We start from the raw sequence: 20,612 nt of genomic DNA on the forward strand, positions 1-20,612 counted from the left end.
AATTCAGACTTATAATTATTATAAATGAACAGGCGTTAAACACTTTTATTACGCGACTGGTTCAACGTTAACTTAGAACAACGTAATTCTCGCGGACCGTGGAAAATAAGTAATAAGGGTGGAACATGCAGGGAAATTTTCTGAACAAGATAAAGGAGAAATATTTATAGAAGCATGAAAAGGGGGCTTGAACTGTTAAATGCGGGGAGAACTTCTTGAGTAATAAACGAAACTTTCCATTGCGATGTTCTGCTCGTTGGATCAAAGGGGCTATCAAACTTGCTCAATGAATTTCGTCGATTTGTTTCCCTCGAGCTCCTCTTCTTTCAAAGACTCGAGCGTACTTTCAGCCTCTTAAATTGCTATTGATAAAAGTCTGTAAATATTAATAAAAGTATCGAGGAGCTTCTTATTATTGAGAAACGGGGTCCATAGAATTTATACGAAAGCACATTGAGTCATTGACTGTTAATGGATAGAATAAATAAATCTCTCGAGGGGATGTTGAATAAAAAGAATTCGTTCTATGGCAGTTTCATGGAGCTTAAATTAAATACTTTTCTGGCACGTTCATTTCATTTTTCGTTCATATGTATGAAATTATTTTTGTCGTATTTATTCTACGTATTCACATTATTTATATATTTACATGACAAAGATTGTCTAAGTCAGTTGTGAGAAACATAAGTTGCATAAAAATGTCTTCTTCTCTTGATAATTGTGATTAATTGAAAATAACATGACAGTATCCTTTTTCGCTAATATCTTTATTTTGTATTCCAACTGTTAATTTAATTTACAAATGCATAAAATCGGTAGTGTAATTATAAGATTGTAAAAGCGAATGACTGTTGTTAATAAAATTGAAAACAAGGATTCTATAAGACCTGTTAGAAGCTACATGTAAAGTTCAGTACACATAGGAAACACGTCCTCGAAAAACGGGTGCCATTAGGGTAATTACGTTATTTTTACTTGAAAATGGTGGACGTTAATAAACTTTTCTTACACGCTTGAATGGATGTTTGTACTCTATACGAAGGGATGAGCCACTGGCGAAAACATCGAGCGCGAACGCATTTCCATGAACGTATTTTCAGAATTTCGTTCTCATTTGGCAAATGAACTAGGTATAAACATCGTATAATTAATGAACGAAGAATTCCGAAGTTTTCCAGACTAAATTGTAATTATTAATATTTTAGTATGCATTGAGGATCGGATACCGATCGGATACCGATTCGTTACGCAAAGAAATGGTCCATTGAATATCGCGCAGAGATAGAGAGGAAAATTATTTTTAAGGGATAGCATGAAGATGAATTAATTAAACGTCCATTGTAGGATTACCCGTTATAATTTATTTTCTAGAAAATGCACTTCTCATACTTGCATGCGCGCGGACATTCTTCTACGGATGAATACCTTTAATATCAGTTCCATTAAAAATTCAGCAACAACGGAAACTTTTCCGCTAAATCGACCAATTCGCGTTCCGAGATCTAATTTTCATCGGAGCCCGGTTCATTTCGACGAGCGGCATCCCGAATGGGCATGGTAAAATCCGAGAGCAGATAATTCCTCGTGTAAAAATAAGTTGAATATGTAAAATAATACGTTCGTGTGCCGTTTCGATCACTATTATCGAACTAGTGCGAATTTCGCATTTTCCTTATTACTAGAATTGTTGAGCTTAGATATTTTTGCATATTTCAATACAACTAAACAGTGGATTTATGCAAAAACAGTCCCTTTTCTACTTTTTACTGCTCTTTTTGACTACTTTTCATTTTTTTCCGAATTCAAGACATTTTTCTTCGATTTCCGTTCTGCATTTTATTTATTATTCATTCTTTATTAATGATTGAAAACCCTTTAGTACACAATGGTTGATTATCAATTTTAAGTGAATAGACATTAAAAATGTTTCATCTAGATGTCGTTTTGGAACAAAATAATTTGATCGATTTACAATATTTGTTAACATGTAACGTAATACAATTGATGGAATTGTAGTCTCCAAAAATAGTGGGGCGAGTCTCACAAGCAAGAAAGACACGGTCAATCTGATATAACTTAATAAGATCTAACGAATCCACTTTGTTCCGCTGGAAGAAATTGATTCTTAAGCATTTTGCAGCGTTTCTAGCGTGTTTGGTGTTTTCAACGTTCAACAGACTTCCGTTATTTTCTACGTGTACATGACGGAATCGATTTACCTGAAAACACAGCTTTATATAAAATATTCTATTCTACATTTTCAATTTATTTTTCACGGGAAACGCTCATTCCCGCTCAGCTTGCACCGCGATTCTCAGCACATCCTGCATTTTCTTCATGAGGCTAACAAGCATTTCGCTTTCGATTTCTCGACGGCAATCTCAATTTTTCGCTGACGCTACCCGCCCCGCGTCGGTGCTCGCCGAAATAGAGGAGACTCATGCATAAATGATATTTTCGAGACCGATCGATCGCGGAAGTGCTCGCGATGTCCCCGAAAGGATCCGACGAAATTCATTTCTGGCATTTCACCGTCACTTCGCGCGCGGCCACGCTCGTGGCGATCAGGCGTCGGGCGTTTAACGCCGAATAAATCCGAACAAACGCGGCATAAATTTATCCCGCAGTCGATCGCCGTGGGAATATCAATGCCCGCGATTTCATGGAAATTATATTTTCGACAATTTCCCAGCGTGCTTGATTTCACAAGGACATCGACGTGTACCGCCAGCGTTTCGCACGGCCGCGACCTCCCGTATTTAAATATCCATACCGGCGCGAAATACAGAATGACGTATCCGTTGATTGATTAAAAATTGTACACTTAATCCAATGTTCTGGGAACGAACAACGCCCATTACGTTCCTCGCGGAATTATTAACCCGCGAAGCGTTCGGCAAATGAATAAATACGATATAGTGTGTGTCGCGTCACGAATTTAATTTACGTCGACACCTTCACTTTCGGCGCTTCGTGTATTTGTTCGATCGCAAGTAGTTGAAATCAAAATCTGTGCAAGGTAATCATACGTTTGTTGAATTTTCCTGCTTATTTAAATTAAAGCAAAACATACGGAATAATTCCTTTTTTTTACAAATTGACACATGATGCATTACTTTGTCGACCTCTCAATTTTTTGTGTATTTAATATTTTTAGTAGGTTGAAAATAATCAATCACCGCTTCGAATCCATTCACTTCTAGTATAAGTTTAAACCTGTCCAAAAAGCATAGGTATCAAGTTATGAATTATCTGAATACCTTAATTATAATATGAATCCCAAAATTGCGATGCAATCGCTAGAATCGAACGCGTTAAAATGCCGAAGTTTATTCGCTGTCAAAGCATTCGTTAAGAAACCATATGCACTTGATCATGAAACCTCGTGCAGGTATAGCCTGCACACACTCGCAGAGCCGCATTATTCGCGCGGTGGTGCGACATAATTCGGTTAAATTGCCGAAGAGTGTAGTTGACAGGGATCGAAAGGAACCGCGCGATTAATTCCGAATGATCTAAACGAATCTTGGATGTGTCGTAAAGTGAAACCGCGTGGCGTAAACGAGAAACCGATGAGTCAGGCGATCGTCGTATCTCTCGGTCCGAAGAACCGGGAGGCGACGGAAGTCTCGTGAATAATTCATAGCGCGCGGACAAAGTAGAGAATGCTTAGACACCCTGAAATCCCACCTTCGGAATCGAGCTCGTCCATTCTCGTTCCCCTGCTGGCCTGTACACGCGTGCCAGGAATCACTTTTAAAGGGAAACAACGCGACCGGACGTGCAACAATCTGCAACCACGGAAGAGATCGTGGATTAGTAGATCGACGCAGTGATAATGTATCAATTGTTCACGCGCATCCCCTGATACGCGGCGGACCCGAGAACAGCTCGTAAATCGACCCTTCCGGATTCTCTTGTGCCTCCGTTCGCAGGTTAAGTGGCAGAAATCGATCCCGCGAAATCTAAGTAATTTGATTAATGGAACTGAAACTACGAAATTGAAATGATCATAGTGAGTGGTATTTTAATTCTTTTGCATCCCAAAATTTTGAAAATTAGCTAAAATTAATGTTACCCCTCTGTGACCGATTTAACGCATTAAAATTTCACAAGAGATGCGCGAAGTGCTTTTGGTTATACCTTGTATTATTATATTTCGGCTCACCCACTATGTTATAACAATGAGTCAAAATTAAAGATTTCATAGATAACTGTATGTATTACTAAAAATCTGTGTAAATATTGATTCTTCTGATATCCAAATCCAATAACTGAAAACACACAAGAAACAAAAATTGTCTCGTTCTATTAGAAAAATTATTAAGGACGAAAAAGCGCTAATAAACACAGCTATGAAAGAAATCGTAATACATGTGGTCAATGGTCAAGATTTGTTCTTAGAACACTTCTACATAAAAGCTGTGTAATATATAAAAAGAAAAGGAACAGGAAGAGTCTTGGAATACCTAGAACCTCTTTAGAATGAACGTTAATTAGGATAGCATTAATAATGAGCTTCGTATATACCGACTCATGTCTCAGGATCGACTACTTTGATTAACCCCTTGCCGTACCATTTTCATTACAATTACTATGAGTAGAATTGTTTCGATTGCACTAATTTTCTTTAAATTTAACTTAATCGCGTGCTTGCGTCTACTCGACTGTTTAAATATTGGTAACAAGAGAATAAAATTTGATTTCTACTTAAAGGAACAAATGAACGTTCGTACCCAACAGCTCATTATTATAAATCTCCGTCACGAGTCTGACTCGTCAAAGTACGGCAAGGGGTTAATAACTAACGTGGAAAATTCTAGGTCACATAAGGGTTACGCAAGTTTCTTCGTGACAAGCAGGGCGTTCTTAGGTGCCGGCGGTTAAACAGAACGTTATTAATTTCATGACAGTGCCACAAGTTAAACAGAAAACTTCGCTGAACTTGCGGCACGTATTATTAAAGGTCGTTGAATTTCCTTTGAAAATGTTTATCGACTGTAAGTGAACAAAATATTGCATCTCTTTGAAATCGTTGCACTCGTTTTATTCCTCACATTTTGGTCAATGCTTTGCGAGTTTCCAGCTTTATGGCAAATGGAAGAAATCTCGTATCGCACCAGGCATTATTACACAATGAGTCCAATCGAACTAAATGTTAACTATTAGTGACTAAACGAAAGACTCGGAGCTATAAATTCATACGAATTATGGAATTGAAAGACTAAAGATTATTTAGTTTTAAAAAGAGGATTTTAAGAGGAACATTTTAATGAAAATCGACTATATTCTATCAAGTAATATTCCGTATGATAATTATTACGAAATATTATGAAAGATGATTCAAATACGCTAGTCATTAAAAATGTAAGGTACTCTGAAAATGATCAAATTTGCTAAGCTGTCCTCTATTTTATACTATATCGATTTATCTAAATAATAGATGAAATGAAGCAATCCATTGCGGAAACGTTCATTTATAACAGAATGAAAATATTCATATTTTATAGCAGTGTTCTTTTAAAATTTCAATACAGTGCATATTTATTACGTGAAAGCTATGGATAATATATAATAGAATAAAAAAATTTTCGGACATTTTCTGGTAGAATAAATATTACGCAAGCATAAATAAGTGAACCAGCAAATGACACAATTCGGGAAGGTATCATTTAGTCTCAGGTGTTCAAACGCTACACAAGAATCACCACGTACATGGATGCAAACATTCCAAGCAAAACTTATTCATCGAAAATGTCATAGCACTTGCATTTTTCATAAAAGCGGCTCTAACATATACGGGAACTACCAAATGACTTGTTTATTAGCGGGAAAAAAAGGACGTCGGAAAGTTTTACGTCAATCGCACCTCGCATGTATTTTTTCCTCCCTCTCTCCCTTTTCTCTCTCTTTCTTCTCTCTCCCTCTTCTCTCTCTTTCTTCTTTCTATCTCTCTCTTTTTCTCTTTATCTTTCCCTTTCCCTTTCTCTCTCACTTTTCACTTGGATTTACTGTGTCTGGTACACGTTTACCGACAGATTACGAGAGAGCGGTACACAGGGTGGCGAGAACAGGATGGAAGGATGAAATCTACTGTGAAAATTTCTGATGCAACTTTCGCTGATGCAGGCCTGTCAACTGCGCCTGGTTTAAAAATATGAAACCGGCGCGTCAGAGCCAGTCATCCCCGTATCTTTCCATCCGCGCCGTCTCCCGGCTTCTTATGTAGCTTTTTGCTTTCGCTCCCTGCCTCCATATAAAACTGCAACTCGTCCAGTAATGCGGCCCTTAACACCCGCACCGCGTTTAATGGCCGAGAAAAGTTCTCGGATTGCTGCAGGATGAAAATATTAGGTAGCCGGAAACTTTGTTAAACGATGCACGCTCCGTTTTGACTGATTTTGCCATCACTAATTTAGGTGGAATACTTCGCCACGTTGTAGAATAAGGGAAAGAGGGATGTCGAGAACTAGTAGTACTTTCTATTTTAAATATGTTTTGATTGATATTTTACTATCGTCATGCAATTTTTTAAGATTATTATTTTTAAAGATTTTGATCCCAAGATTCAAACAAAAATTTCATTGAACTCATGATCGTCGACTCAGCAGATTCCAGTACTGATATATTTGATATGTGTTCCATAATTAATTTATATTTATTTAGGTGGTTTAAAGGTGACATTAAAAATGGTTTTACTGTAATCTCTTAGTAAAATTAAACTTTAAAAAATATTGGACGGTAATCAATGTTCCGATTTTTACAAATGTATAAAATCGTACTTACTGCTCAAAGCACCAATAAAATAGACGAATGCAATAAACGGCAAGGAGATCCTTTTTATAAAGTAAAACTTATTGATACCAATTGAAGTAGTAAATAAAAATGGTGGGGATACAGGTACAAATGTGAAACGTCGCAGAATTTTCCGTATCATCCAATACGTTAAGATCCTTCTGCAAACGAAGGTTCTCCGATGCTCGAACTGATCAATGGGTTATGTTTCCTTTGTTGCAGCCTGCAAGCAACTATCCAGGTCGGTCCAAGGGATTTTTGGACCATCCGACCCTCTTCTGGGCGCCCACATACAGAGTATATGCGAGGCACTGGATGTACCGCATCTGGAAGCCAGGGTCGACTTCGAACCGACGTTTAAGGAGTTTAGTATAAACCTCTATCCCTCGCAGGACCACCTGAACAAGGCATTCAAAGATCTCATGTCCTTCCTGAACTGGACAAGAGTGGCCATCATCTACGAGGAAGATTACGGTAAATATCAACGAGATATTTTCTGACGAGCTGTTCTCGTTTCACGCGTAAAATTGTTTCTGTGAATCGATATCAAAAATCCTTCGTAATTCCATTAAAACTATTTACCACTGTCAGAAAACTTCGAAAGTTCGATCGAACTTTAATAGCGACGTTCATTTACTGTCGAGTTGAGGAACCATCATAGTTGTAATAATTGCATTGTGTAACTTTACGCTGTATCAAACTTGTTTAACGAAATTCGGAGGATGAGCAGTTTCCTCAAAATTTGTTTCATTACGGATTTTAACGGATCTTAACGCTGCTGTTAAAGTACGGTACTGCCAAATATAGCTTACGTTTAATTTGTTTAATTTTCTCTTGTATCTGTTATATGTGAATTCGTTTGACATATTAAACTTTTATCGTAATTTTTTAATTATCGGGATGTGGAGTATACTGTACAAACGGAACAACTATCTTTGATTCCAGTACCTACTTGATGATTTTTTATAGGTTATCTTATGGAAATTTTTTGTGAGAGCCCGTTTGCAAATCAAATTCAACTTTTTGGTATTTTTACATTTTAAATGTCTTTTTGGGGGAGTTAAGTTAAATATTGCATATTATAATATTGCATAAGCAACTATATAGCTGGTATATGATTTTAATATCTTTCACTTAGTATCACGTTGAATATGTCAGAACTTGAGTACACTTTGTTCTGGGTTCATCTCAACTCCAAATTATTAGCAATTAATTTGTTGTTCTAGAATCATCCTAAAGGGTACGAAATTTACGAATATGGTACTATAAGCATTTTGACATAAATCGTAGGAGAAGTATATTTATTATAAGATGTAAAAGTGCCATTTCCTTATGACGTGCATACACGTCGTGCGCAGCTAACAGATTAAGACACGCCAACGTATCTATACATAAGAGATCTGAAAGAAAAATCCGTCTTACAACTTCTTCGATCGTGACATTTATTCGCGCACTAAACCGTTTCGTCGCGACGACGTAACATTTTTCGTCGTGTTTTCGTTCCGAGAGAAATCGCGACACCCACGAACAACATTCTCGCGCGGCGAAAACAGTCGCCGCGTACCGGCGGATTATTACGACGTTGTATCTCTTCATTAACGGAACATAAATACGGGAAATTACTATTTCGACGTCATTCTTCGTCCCGCGCGTTGAGATTTCGCGGGCTAACGAGAAAAAAAAAGAACGAGGACGACAGATGCATGGGGGGTGACGGTTTATGTAGCTGCTCCACTGGTTCGCATCAAGCATAATCAAAAGCGTGGCGCGGGTGCCGTGGAGCAGCCGAAATTGCATTCCACGCGTCTCCGGGGACAAAACCCACGCGACAATGATAAACACGACACCGTCGAAACAATAAAGCAGACTTGCGGCGCCCGACGGATTTGCAAGTATATGAGTAGCACTCTCCAAGGAATCACAGTGCTCCGCGCTCGGATGGTGTAGCGTGTCACACAGGCTAGTGATTACGTTTTTTTTTTCACGCGCACCGGGTCACCCTGTGACGCGGTCCCTATGCAAATAGAACGTCGGAATCAGCCGGCGGAAGTGGATGCCGACACGACGCGAAATGTCGGCCTGTCATATGCACGCAGACGATGCCGGGCTGCCAGTGCTGAAAATCGCGGCAGGCCTCGATACTGCCATAGTTCCACGCTTTTTGCCCTTAATTCCGACGATTTTTGCCTCGCCTCGCCTCGCTACGCATAATTCAGCGTCCTGATGCTCTCTTCCCACTGTCTAGGTCGTCCCATCACAAATCGCGCTAGACATTATTTTACGCTTTAAAGTCTGCGGTTCTTGATGCTTTGCTAGGCATGAAATTACGATAAGGCGAACTCGCTGACATGCTAGCTCATTCCAATAAGTATAAATTCTCAATTATCACGCTTTGTCTATCTGATTTTACGGATATTCGGCTTGATTTGCATTGAGTCAGTCTCTCCCTCCCTCCCTCCCTCCCCGTCTCCTTCTCTCTGCTAGTCCTCGATATCGTGAATTTATTTAATTTAGTTAATTCCAATAAGTTTTACTTGACAATATCACGTTTGGATATCGAAAAAGTATCAAAGTGACGTGACATGTCGGCAGATCAACAGAATCAATGCAATACGATTACGAAGTGTCTATGGAAATGTCAAGAACACACAATATGAACACGAATCGGTAGATGCATTGTCAAGCTACAGCCTCTGCAGTATGTAAAAATTGGCTGTTCTTCGTTGAAATTCATGAAAAACTGCTATTTTCACGAACTCGTAAATATTGACAGCACAAAATAAAGACACTCCACTTGAAATCTTCAGTATGCATAGCATTCTTATTACAAAGGTTGTCCTAAATACCACCTGTTTCATCTATTTTAATAATGACAATGAATTATAAACCATAAATCTTTGATATAGTATTTGATATTATATTAATAGAATTTATTAAACTAGTAAATTAATGGAGTACTTAAATGACTAAATTCTATGATTAATTTATTTAACAATATTATTCTAAACAATGTTGTAATCGATATATTAATTCTATTATCAAATACGATATCGGAAAGTTAATTTAGTGTAAATTTGTTAAATATGCATGAATAAAAAATTGGAAATATTTGGAAATTATTGATCACGATTACTGGTACAAGCTGTTTTTTAAGCATATCAAATTTAAATAATATAAAATGCCAGAAAAAATTATGTTTAATACATTGGCAACTGAGACACTCGTTCTATAAAAGATCTACAAACTGCATTCGTTAATGTTTCGATACTTATTCCGATAGAAAGGTGAAGATACATTACTTCTTAATTTTTCAGATCTCCTAGTATAATCATAAAACCAATTATCCCATTTTAACGAAAGTCTTTGCACCGACAACGTACGTACAACGCGTGATTGTAGCCTTTGTAGAGTTTGAACGATCAATGGGTGCAATATCACAATTTTTATTTAATTCCAAACAGCCCCTATAGAATTCGAATAGCGCAGGTCGCCGGCGAACTTGTCGACAGGAATTCAGGTCCCTCCGAAACGTTCCTCGGACTTCCGGAAATATGTTTCAATAAGGCGTAATCAAATATCTATGTCTCGATCGAATCGGCAACCGCGGCGCGAAGCGGCTTCGCCGGATAGCGTCGGCACTTCACTCATCGAAATTCAACGGCGTCTCTTGTGCTCGGTGCCCTAACAATTCCATTACGGTTCCTATTCTTAGTTGGAGCCGTGCGACAACACCGGGTCCGATTTTCGCGCAAAGAAACTCGCGGATATGCGAGCGTTTCATAATAATTCAGCCCGTGTACCGCTCGGCCTTGCCTCGGCTGTCAAACAGGGAATTCGGCGGTGCCCGACCCGCCTCGACAATAGAAATACCTAATTGAAATTCGGGCGAGCGCTGCGAGAAGTTTAGCTCTCGAACTTCAAGACGGGAATCCTTATCCAAATATTGCAGCGAAGCATTCGAAGCTTCGATCGCGAAAATACGGTAGAGTGGCCACTAATTAAATTAATTAGAAGGTTTCAATATCTTGCTGCTTAAGAAATTTTTAGAGAATGGTGCTTTGTTTTAAGATCAAACGTTTTAATGCTCCAAGTAATGCTCTTACGTTCTGAAGTTGTCTGAAGATCGATTTCCAAAATCGCATCTCGTCAAGTGTACATTTTGCCGAATTTAACACTACTTTTACGAACCGCGTCATTTCAACGTGATCCAAATTGTTTAATTTATGATTACGGAAATGTTCATTGAAACTTTGAAGAATGTTTCTGAATACAGAGAAATACGTACAAATTCATCTAAAGTCCAAGTTAAAGTCGACAATTTCCATAGAATCCCGATAGAATTAATTAGTCGCTGCGACCAAGAATATTGTCTTCCTTTATAAATTAGGCAGCCATGGAGAGAGAAAGAGAGCGTTGTTCTTCGAAATTACTTTTCCTGATTAGACGATATAATCATGCCGTATATACGAGCGGAAACGGAAAGGTTTCCCGTAGGGAAGAAGGGATGAAGATCTCGAGGAATGTTCACTCTTTCCATCCCTTTGATCTTTATGAGAGACATAAATTCGCTGCTACCGTAAATGAGGGACGCTTCAAAATTCTTCCTTGCCAAATTGTGTCGTCGAGCATGAAAATACGGTAGGCCCGAGTTTGTGGAACTAATTGAATGGAAAAGGGAAATCAGAATAAAGGTACCACGAATAAAGGACTGAAAGACCTTTGAATTTCTTTCGTCTACTTACTTATTAACTCAATATGTCTATAGACGTCTAGAGACTTCGTATTTCAGCCATTTGCATGAATTAACGAGTTCACGGTAGAATAATTACATTTTTCAATGAAATTTTTAATTACATATTAGTTAGAAATTACGAAAAATTTTTGTTACCTTCTTATGTGGCGTATATAAATTTTTAAAAATTACAAATATATACTGAAATATAAAAATATATACTATACAGTTAGTAATTCAGTTCGGTACTAATATATTCTGCATATGAGAAGTAAATGAATCATTTATACACTACTTCCAATAATTTCATTGCTCGCTGCAATTTTATATTTAGCAATTATTCGTGAAATGGTTTCCCGTACGATTTTGATGAAATTGAAATGTATTGTACAGTTTCACTGATATTTTGAAGTCTAGAAAAAAGCGATACCTTTCACGAAGGAAAAAGTTGGTTAAAATTTCAAGTTGTAAAACATTTAAACTTCCACAAAATTAGTAGAGAAACCGGTTTCAATAACAATTATGTTTGCACTATTTTAAGTATATTAGAACTGACATATTCACTTCTAAAATTTAATCTAATGTATTCCACGTCAGATCGAAAATTTTCGGTCGAAGAAACAATTGTCTAAAGCTTACATTCTACAATTAAACAATTGTCTTAGCAATACAGTGATTGATACGGAGTAATTTACACGAGGCGGAAATTCGGCGGCAAATTCATTTATCGAAACAAAAGCTCTTATACGAAAACGCAGACGAACGATTCGACGCTGTAGAAACTTTCCGCCGCGTTTTAGCGAAACATAGATTTGTTCGATGTACTTTACACGCAACGGAAATTGTAGCGACAAAGAAGCGAATCGTGAAGCTTGCTTCGACGCAAACGTACCGCTATCGCTATATGATATTATAGTGCCATTTGTATCGATATTCAATACGTACAATCGTTTTTCCTTTATCATCGAAGAGAATAGACGCAGTTGATACCGAAGTTTTTATGAGCGCTATAAAAAGATTTCCCGAGGAGCACCATGATAAAATATGGGAAGACAATGCGTGAATGAAGGTATACACTGCGATTAATGCAAATTTTATGAATATATCCGCGCGATGGATAACAAAATTTGGTGAATGTAAACTTTAGTTTTTATTCAAATTGTACGCTAATATTGTATAATTAAACGGAATATTTGCCATGGAGCACGGCAACAGCGCCGGTAAAATAATCCTTGAACCGTTTCCTTATTTTTAATTATCGACCTCGTGTCTATTAAAAGAAGAGTCTCTCCCATCGTAGGGTCATTAATCTTCTACTTTTCGGGCATATTTCTACATAATTTATCGAAAGATTGTACAAACATGCGATAAGTGATTAACAAAGTTTATCTCATTTTCTCTCAAATCAGTGAATCTGCACACAAACGCTCATCTCAAAAATCTTTTACTCATAAAGGAAAGAGCGTAATATGTTCTATTTATAGTTTCATTGTATACTATTGAATAACACGTATAAATAAAACATTGCATCCACAGCTGAGTGTGAAATAAATCGTGTATTATGTTCATGAAAGGATAGTAAACCGTTTGAAACGCGAGAACGCGTGTGACGAATTACGGTGACGGCAAAATTATCGCAAAGTCTGAAGCTGAACAAGTGAGAATAAACGCTTGATTGGTTTTATCGATTACCAAGCATTTTATTCGCTTTATATTTTCAGTGAGTTTTAAGTTAATTTCGAAGAAATTATTTTTTACGTGGCCATTGCAGCGTTTCCACGTAAAAGATTTTTATCTGGTAATTTGTGAAGTTGGTTGAAGCGGCACTGTTTTCGATATTTACCTTTTTTCGAAAATATCCCAGGAATTTCGGGGATTACGTTGAAAAAAAGCTGGAGAAATTCTACTGTTGCCAGAGGTCGGAACAGGAGGTTTCTTTTTCAGCGGACGAAAGCATCGAATTATAGCGCTCGACCTAGGCATTACATGCGCGACTCGTGATTTTTCGTTCTTGACGGAACACTACGATATAGGATTTAGTAAAATCGAAAGAAAATTCGTAATAGCAAGTAGAGCCGTGGTCGAGTCCCGACTTTAACATTTCGAACAGTCTGACATAAATTTTTAACTAATGTTCACGGTCGCGGCTCTTATCCGTTGCTAAGCTCGTAAATGCTGTAGCAACGGCAGGGTGCGCGAATTTGATCCGGAAACTCGAAAAGAACGCATTGTACTCATGCTTTTATGCAATAATCCGACATCACGGATGTATTAAATTGCTGAAAGGGGGCTACATTCGTTTCATGCTCCCGCGATATTTCTCTCGTCGACACTGAATACTCGAGAAATTCTTTCCGAATAGCCAGCGCACCGGTGGCTGGGGCGCGACCTTTTTTGCACAGAACTGAAGGATTCATTGAGCATTTTTTTCTTATTAACAACTGTGTAATCGAATAAATTCCGTATAAATTAGACTTCATGTACGATAAAAACGAAGAAAGAAAGAAAAATAAGGAAAGAATAGAAATGTTCACAAAATAAGGGTATTCTTCATTTAAAACTCGTCTAAATGACTTGAATTTTTTAGTACAAGTTAAACGGATTATTTCACTGAACAATTATTAAGATACCTGTTTTCAAAATTTTGTTATTATTTGGAATAAAAAGGATGGAAAATACTCTCATTTTTGTTTCTACAAATTTAAGTCTATAATGGAAATTTAAAAAATATATTTGGTATTTCTAGGTGATTTATACAGAGTGTACCGGAATTCGTAGTACAACTGTAAATTTATATCAATACATTTAATATAACATTTTTTATGTTTCATTTTCGAGAAATACAGTGTTTATAAACAGGGGAAATATTTCTTTTGCTGCATAGTTCGCAACAAAGTTTCGGTGCATACTCTATAAGTTAGAAGTACATACTAAGAAGTACGAAATGCATTTTTTAGATTTTCATTACGGGGGTCAGATAAGAAAGTAAAAAGACGAAAGTCTTTTTGCATAGTCTTTTTATCGCAAGTAATAGCAAAATTGAAAATATAAGTATTTTAGTCATTGTGTAGCGATATAGTCTCTTTAACATTTACAAAAAGCTCAGTTACATTATTTTAAATGTTCTGTGGAAATATCTATATAACGAAATTTTTATATTGTATAATAATAAAAAAAATTTGATTATAATAATATAAAATGGAACAAAATGACAGAATTCAAACCTGTGTTTTTAAAAATTAATATTGATAAAAATTAAAATTAATAAGATCTCATAACGTACGAACATCATATGTCGATTTTAACAACTATCTAGACTTTTATATAAAAATTTTATAGCAGTCTCAAATACTGTTTTAGAAATTTTTTCCAAGCTTAAATTGTTACACATCTCGCACTGTTCATACATAAATTAAGAAATGTGTGTGGTAAGATTAAATATTTATTTCATTTCCCATGTTAATGAATCTACAGACGAAGCATTGATATTCTGTTTCCAGGATTATTTAAGCTCCAGGATCTCGTGAAATCGCCCCCCTCCACGAGAACTGAGATGTACATTCGCCAGGCAGGACCTGGATCCTATAGGCAAGTTCTTCGAGAAGTCAGACATAAGGAGATTTACAAGTTGATCGTTGATACGGACCCAGCGCACATGCAACAATTTTTTCGAGCGGTAAGTTCCATCAACTTTTCTGAAAATTATCGAAAATTAATTGACACGTCTTGAATCATCTATTGCACTGCTCCACGCGTATTTGAAACAAAGTACAAGGAATATAGATGCATCAGACTTTGTAATAAAGGTTATGGACTTCTCGAATCATTTTAGTACTATGATCTAAAAGCAGCGTGTTCCTCAAACAATATGTATTGTTTATTATGTATTGTTTATCTTCACTTTTAACTACACCTAATTTTACTTTAAATTCTAAACATCGGTTATATTTTAATATTTTTCGTTCGGTTAAAACGTCAATTTATTGCAATGTTAATAACAATAGCATAATTTTGTGTATAATCAAAAACGAAAGGTACCAAAGTAAAATCAATCATAAAAATAACCTTTCAGTATAAGTTTCAATTGTCGTAAAAAATTTAAATGAGAAAATGAAAATCGAAATATTTTGAGGTTTAAGTATTACATCAATATCTAAGAAACAAATTTTGTTTCTATGTTGTGATGTAACTGTCATTTAGAAAATCGATTTTAATATTTGCAGTGTGCTTTTATTATACCGGTATGGATCCCTCAATATATCTATGTTGAAACACAAGAAATAAGGAAAAATAAGAAAAAAATTTGGTATAACATTTTTATCCGGGGCTCTGTTTTTTAGAAAATCTCTGTAAAGAAATTATTTATCGGACGGAGGCAACAAGAATAAACGACAACTAAATCCTTTACAAAGATGAACAAAGTCGATTTTTACGAAAACAGAGCCCCCCAAATAAAAAAATGTTACACCGAAATTTTTTCTCCTGTTCGGTTGTATTACGATATTCCGTACACCGATCTCACATGTATCAGTCTCTGGTTTAAATGTAAAAATCCCACATCAGAGATAAATAATATTTTCTACCTAAAATAACAGTTTATATAACTGCTCGGACTTCCAAAAAATAAATAAATCCAGATCTCATCTACTCTTTCACCACATTGATGCTGAAATGTTATAACTCAACCAACTCTTCGAATTCTTACATTGGATTAGAATTAGAAAGACAAAAAGACAAAACAGAAGATATCTATTTACGTACCTACATGTAGAAAAGCAGCGTTCTGTATTCGTTACAGAACTATACTATGCTATATAACATACTATATTATTAAAATTGTTAGAACAAAAAATTTATTTGCGTAAAATAGCAGCTTTATTTAACTGCTAGAAATTCTTAGTTATCATAAATATTCGCAGCCTCGTAGTCTAACTATAACAAATTCTGCAGTTAGGACACCCATTTAAATGATCTGACGGGAAATTCTCGATCGATATTCATTAAAAAAAATTTTGGTAAAATATATGAAAAGTATCAAGACTTTTATCAAGTTGTTCTGGTCGTTCTCATTCGAACCGAAGCCACCATCGCGTTTCGCTTCTGAAACTTGCCGAAACAAGCATCAAGAATTTAAAGTATCAAATTCCTGGGTCGGATAGTTCCTTTATCGCATTGTGGAGGTATGGTCTGTGTCTGTAACGCTCCTTGAAATATTACACCGTTACATTCCGGAACAAGAAGTCCGTTGCAGATTTTTCGTACGCATCGCGGAAAACCCATAGAAGCTTACATCCTTATTCAGAGAACCGTAAAAAGAACGCTAGCCGGAGGACGATGGTATCGATCGATGCATCGCGCGCGCAATATGTATAGCCGCCGCGGAATAGATGCGGAACCGAAGACCTATAATGCTTTCTGGTAGGGTATTTAATTTCGAAAGTCGATTGCGGTACGGTGGTAGAGAGCGATTTATAATACGGTTCATAAATCGAGCAAAAATTAGTAGAATATCGGCTTTCCACCGATATATCGTCATAATATATTGTTCCCACCAAATCTGTGTAAAAGTTATATCTGGAAACTATTTACGCTCTTCGAAAAACAAATTGTTTGGGAGGAAAATCTTATCTGTCGCAAATAAAACTATAATCTAGTCTCTAATATAATAGTGACAGTATATTAATCGATTAGCATAACTAGCTATTTAACTTATTTAAGGCAAATACGTGCAAAAATAGATTTAGAGTAGCCCCTATTTAATAATTTTTAAAAATTAAATTTAACCCCTAGTATTTTCCTAGTCTTATTAGGAAAATTATTAAGTACGAATAAGTGCTAATCGGCACAACATAAAAAGGGCGTTAGTGCAAAGAGTTAACCCATATTTTAGTGATTCACTAAGTTTATATATTCATTATTATGACTTCATTTAACATTCTTTACGTTTCATTAATTTAACTTCTAAGCCTTCCGTTTTCGGCACACTGTTAATACGTAGCTTTTCTCAAAAGACGACCCCTCTTGTATACGTAAACCCAAAAGGGGGCAGAGCCAATCTCAAAGGGGCGGTTCTAAGGTAGATTTAGGGTAGTTTTAGAACCGTCTTTGGGCACATTTAGGAAATTTTTGGGACAGTTTTGAGGCAATTTTAGAGGAATTCTAATGTAGTTTTAATGTAATTTCAACGTAGTTTTACAGATGATTTAGAGCAATGTTAGAGCAGATTTAGGGCAAAACAAGGATTATAAATAAAAGGGGAACATATATTTGGAAAGACCACATCGCTGGCCACAGAACTGGATCAAAGGCTAGTAGTGGTCATTCTAGAAGTTCACCCTTGCTCGGAACACTTTTGCAAGAGGACCCCTTAAAACTAGTGCTGAGCGGATACCCGAAAATTTTATGTGCCCGAGTATCTCGGGTACGTTTCCTGACCCAGCGATCCAGAAATGTCGGGTATCAACCCACTCCTAATAAATATGTATAAAATATACGATGGAAATAAACGATTACATTTAATATGCTTCATGATCTGAATTTCTCGATTGAAATTGTCTAGTTGCAAGTTTCAATGTTAAATGTTTTCACTCGGATTTACTTCAACTGTAATTCTAAAATAACATTTCTGACATATAGCATGTCCATTTTGTATGAAAAAATGTATTTTATACATACGAAATTGAATCTTGTAACCTTGTGATCTTGAATATTGTTATACTTCTAATAATTTTGAAATTTGATTTTTCATAATATAGAAATTATTTTGGAACGTGCTGACATAATTTTAGTGGTGCCTCAGAGTCAACACTCGAGGGCAAAGGGTTAAATGTTTGCAGTTCATCTTTCACAAATCTGCTTCAGAAAAACATTTACTTTTGAATTACCTAGTATCAAAATGAACGACAATATTATATAAATTGTTATGATGATGCACGAACGAAATGAATGATGCACGTACTAAAACAAAGCACATGATTCAAAAACTGTCGTTCGCAATACTTTTTCCCATGGCGTTTTCAACTTTATCGGGGCGTCCTGGAACGTGAAGAAAACATCGCAGAAAGATCGTAAATCTTGAACTGTAGAGATTTTGCTAGGCAGGATCGTGGCGGCTGGCAAAATATTTGCTTATCCAGCCAGATAAGGCAAAGAGAAATCCTGGATAAAATCACCGCAGATGTTCGCGGCTTATTGAAAATATATAAAACCTGTGAACGGTTAAATAATTCTAGCTTTGCATTTGATAAGCAATGGAATTTTGCGATGTTTTTTAAGACATATATTTAGCAAGTTTTACAGGATGGCTAAAAATACCATTTTCGATAGTAATGTTTTACTTCACACTAGCTCTCTGTAACTTGTATGTTACATATTGATTTATCAATATTTTTGAATTAATTTATACATGTTTGTAGTTCTGTTATATAGTTTTATCTTTCTAATCCAATACAGGCTATGCATCGCAATTTTCATATCTTTCTTCACACATCAAATTCATTTTCTGTAATAACATATTATTATATTTTATTAATCAAAAAATGATTGATGCAACTTGAACTCAGTGAACATAGGAATGCATTGTTTAGATACAAATCAACAGCGAATTTACAACTTTTCAAAACGTGATTTCACTGTGATGTTTAAAGAAAGATATAAAAATTGAAAGAGAATGTTTCTTCAATAAGACATGAAAATTAAATTAAAAAAGATTGACAAATCAGTATGTGATTTCAAAATTATATAGTTTATAGAGGGATAGATCAAAGCGTGAAATTCACTTGTTTCAAAGTACAAATTATTTTAATCGCGTGCAAATAATTCTGTTTGTAAAATATTAACAATTATATTTTATAAACTCGTACAAGAATCATCGAAATGAATAGACAAGCATAAAATCCAGTTTATTAAATAAATAATGGAAAGAGTACGAAGGATGCGGTAAAATATAATCACTTACGAACAGTGTATCTAACAGAGCACACAGTTGATGAATCTAGCAATATTTGAGGTCATAGCAACACGTTCGCGAAAGGAGATGCAGGAAATTAAACCAGAATATGCCATATTCGCAACGGATAAACCAAGTGCGAAGAATATGTCGTTTCCATGTACGTTGCAACCCCCGATGTAACCGACTAGACCATTGTGTCTTTGCGGAAAACACGACTAAACGTACAGTGAATAGAAAGCGGCATAGTGAATGCAAAAGCGAGCAAACGTTTGCTTAGCACGCACGGTGTTGCAAGCAGCAATTTATTGTTCCGTTCTGTTCGTATACATTCAACGGGGAGGACCGTGACACTCTCTTCGTCCCCTCACGTTTTCGCTTTGCTGCTAGAACTTCTGCGCACGGAAACGTGACGCCCATTGTTTGTGTGTTCTGCTATATTTCCCTCTGTTTTTTTTCTTTTTTTCTATGAAACGTTTAACTGTTCTAGCATGATGGAAGTTATTATTGCGATGACGGGATTGGAACTGTCCGGGGCGGAGTTCCCAAAGCCCACCAATTTATCAACGAGCACATTAGATCAACTTAACGCCATGAAATACCATCTTTGTGCGGGCTTCCTGTTTGCCGATTTAAAAAGCCATTATTTCCGCGGACACTTAAGGCCGGGTCCTGTATCGGTCGTTCTTAGGGGGCTAACGGGCGCAATGTTTCAACCTTGAACGGGTTCTTTCTGTTAACAATAGGCAGACGTAATTTCAATTCCCAGTATTCAGAAGTTGCACTACTCAAAGCACAATGGACGCCAATTAAGGATCGGATTTCTCGGATGAAACCGTATGGTAATTTAAAACAAATATTTATTGTTTTATTTATTGTAAGGCACGGTCTTTTTAAGAAGAAAACAGCGACCAATCAAATTTATTTAGATTGCAAGTTAAAAATACAAAAAGTGGTAAAAAGCTAACTGTGAGAAAAAATCATAGATCATTTTTATCATTTTTTCATAGTAAATTCAACAAAATCGTATCTATATAAATTATTTTCCATCATTCATTCATGAATTTGATGTTTTTAATATACAACTTGAATTTTGAATTCTACCTTTTGCAACTTGAATTTTGAATTCTACCTTTT

The 20,612-nt window shown here is 36.1% G+C and overlaps 1 protein-coding gene across 1 annotated transcript in view; it reads left to right on the forward strand.

Moving 5' to 3' along the window:
• Positions 1–20,612, forward strand: part of LOC144472524 (glutamate receptor ionotropic, kainate 2) — a 214,371-nt gene that overhangs the window by 120,049 nt on the left and 73,710 nt on the right. Inside the window, exons 3-4 of the mRNA XM_078185710.1 lie at positions 7,018–7,269; positions 15,028–15,203. Coding sequence (XP_078041836.1) covers positions 7,018–7,269; positions 15,028–15,203 — 428 coding nt within the window. The remainder of the gene's footprint in view (positions 1–7,017; positions 7,270–15,027; positions 15,204–20,612) is intronic.

Source organism: Augochlora pura, chromosome 1, assembly GCF_028453695.1.
Source record: "Augochlora pura isolate Apur16 chromosome 1, APUR_v2.2.1, whole genome shotgun sequence".
Taxonomy (NCBI): domain Eukaryota; kingdom Metazoa; phylum Arthropoda; class Insecta; order Hymenoptera; family Halictidae; genus Augochlora; species Augochlora pura.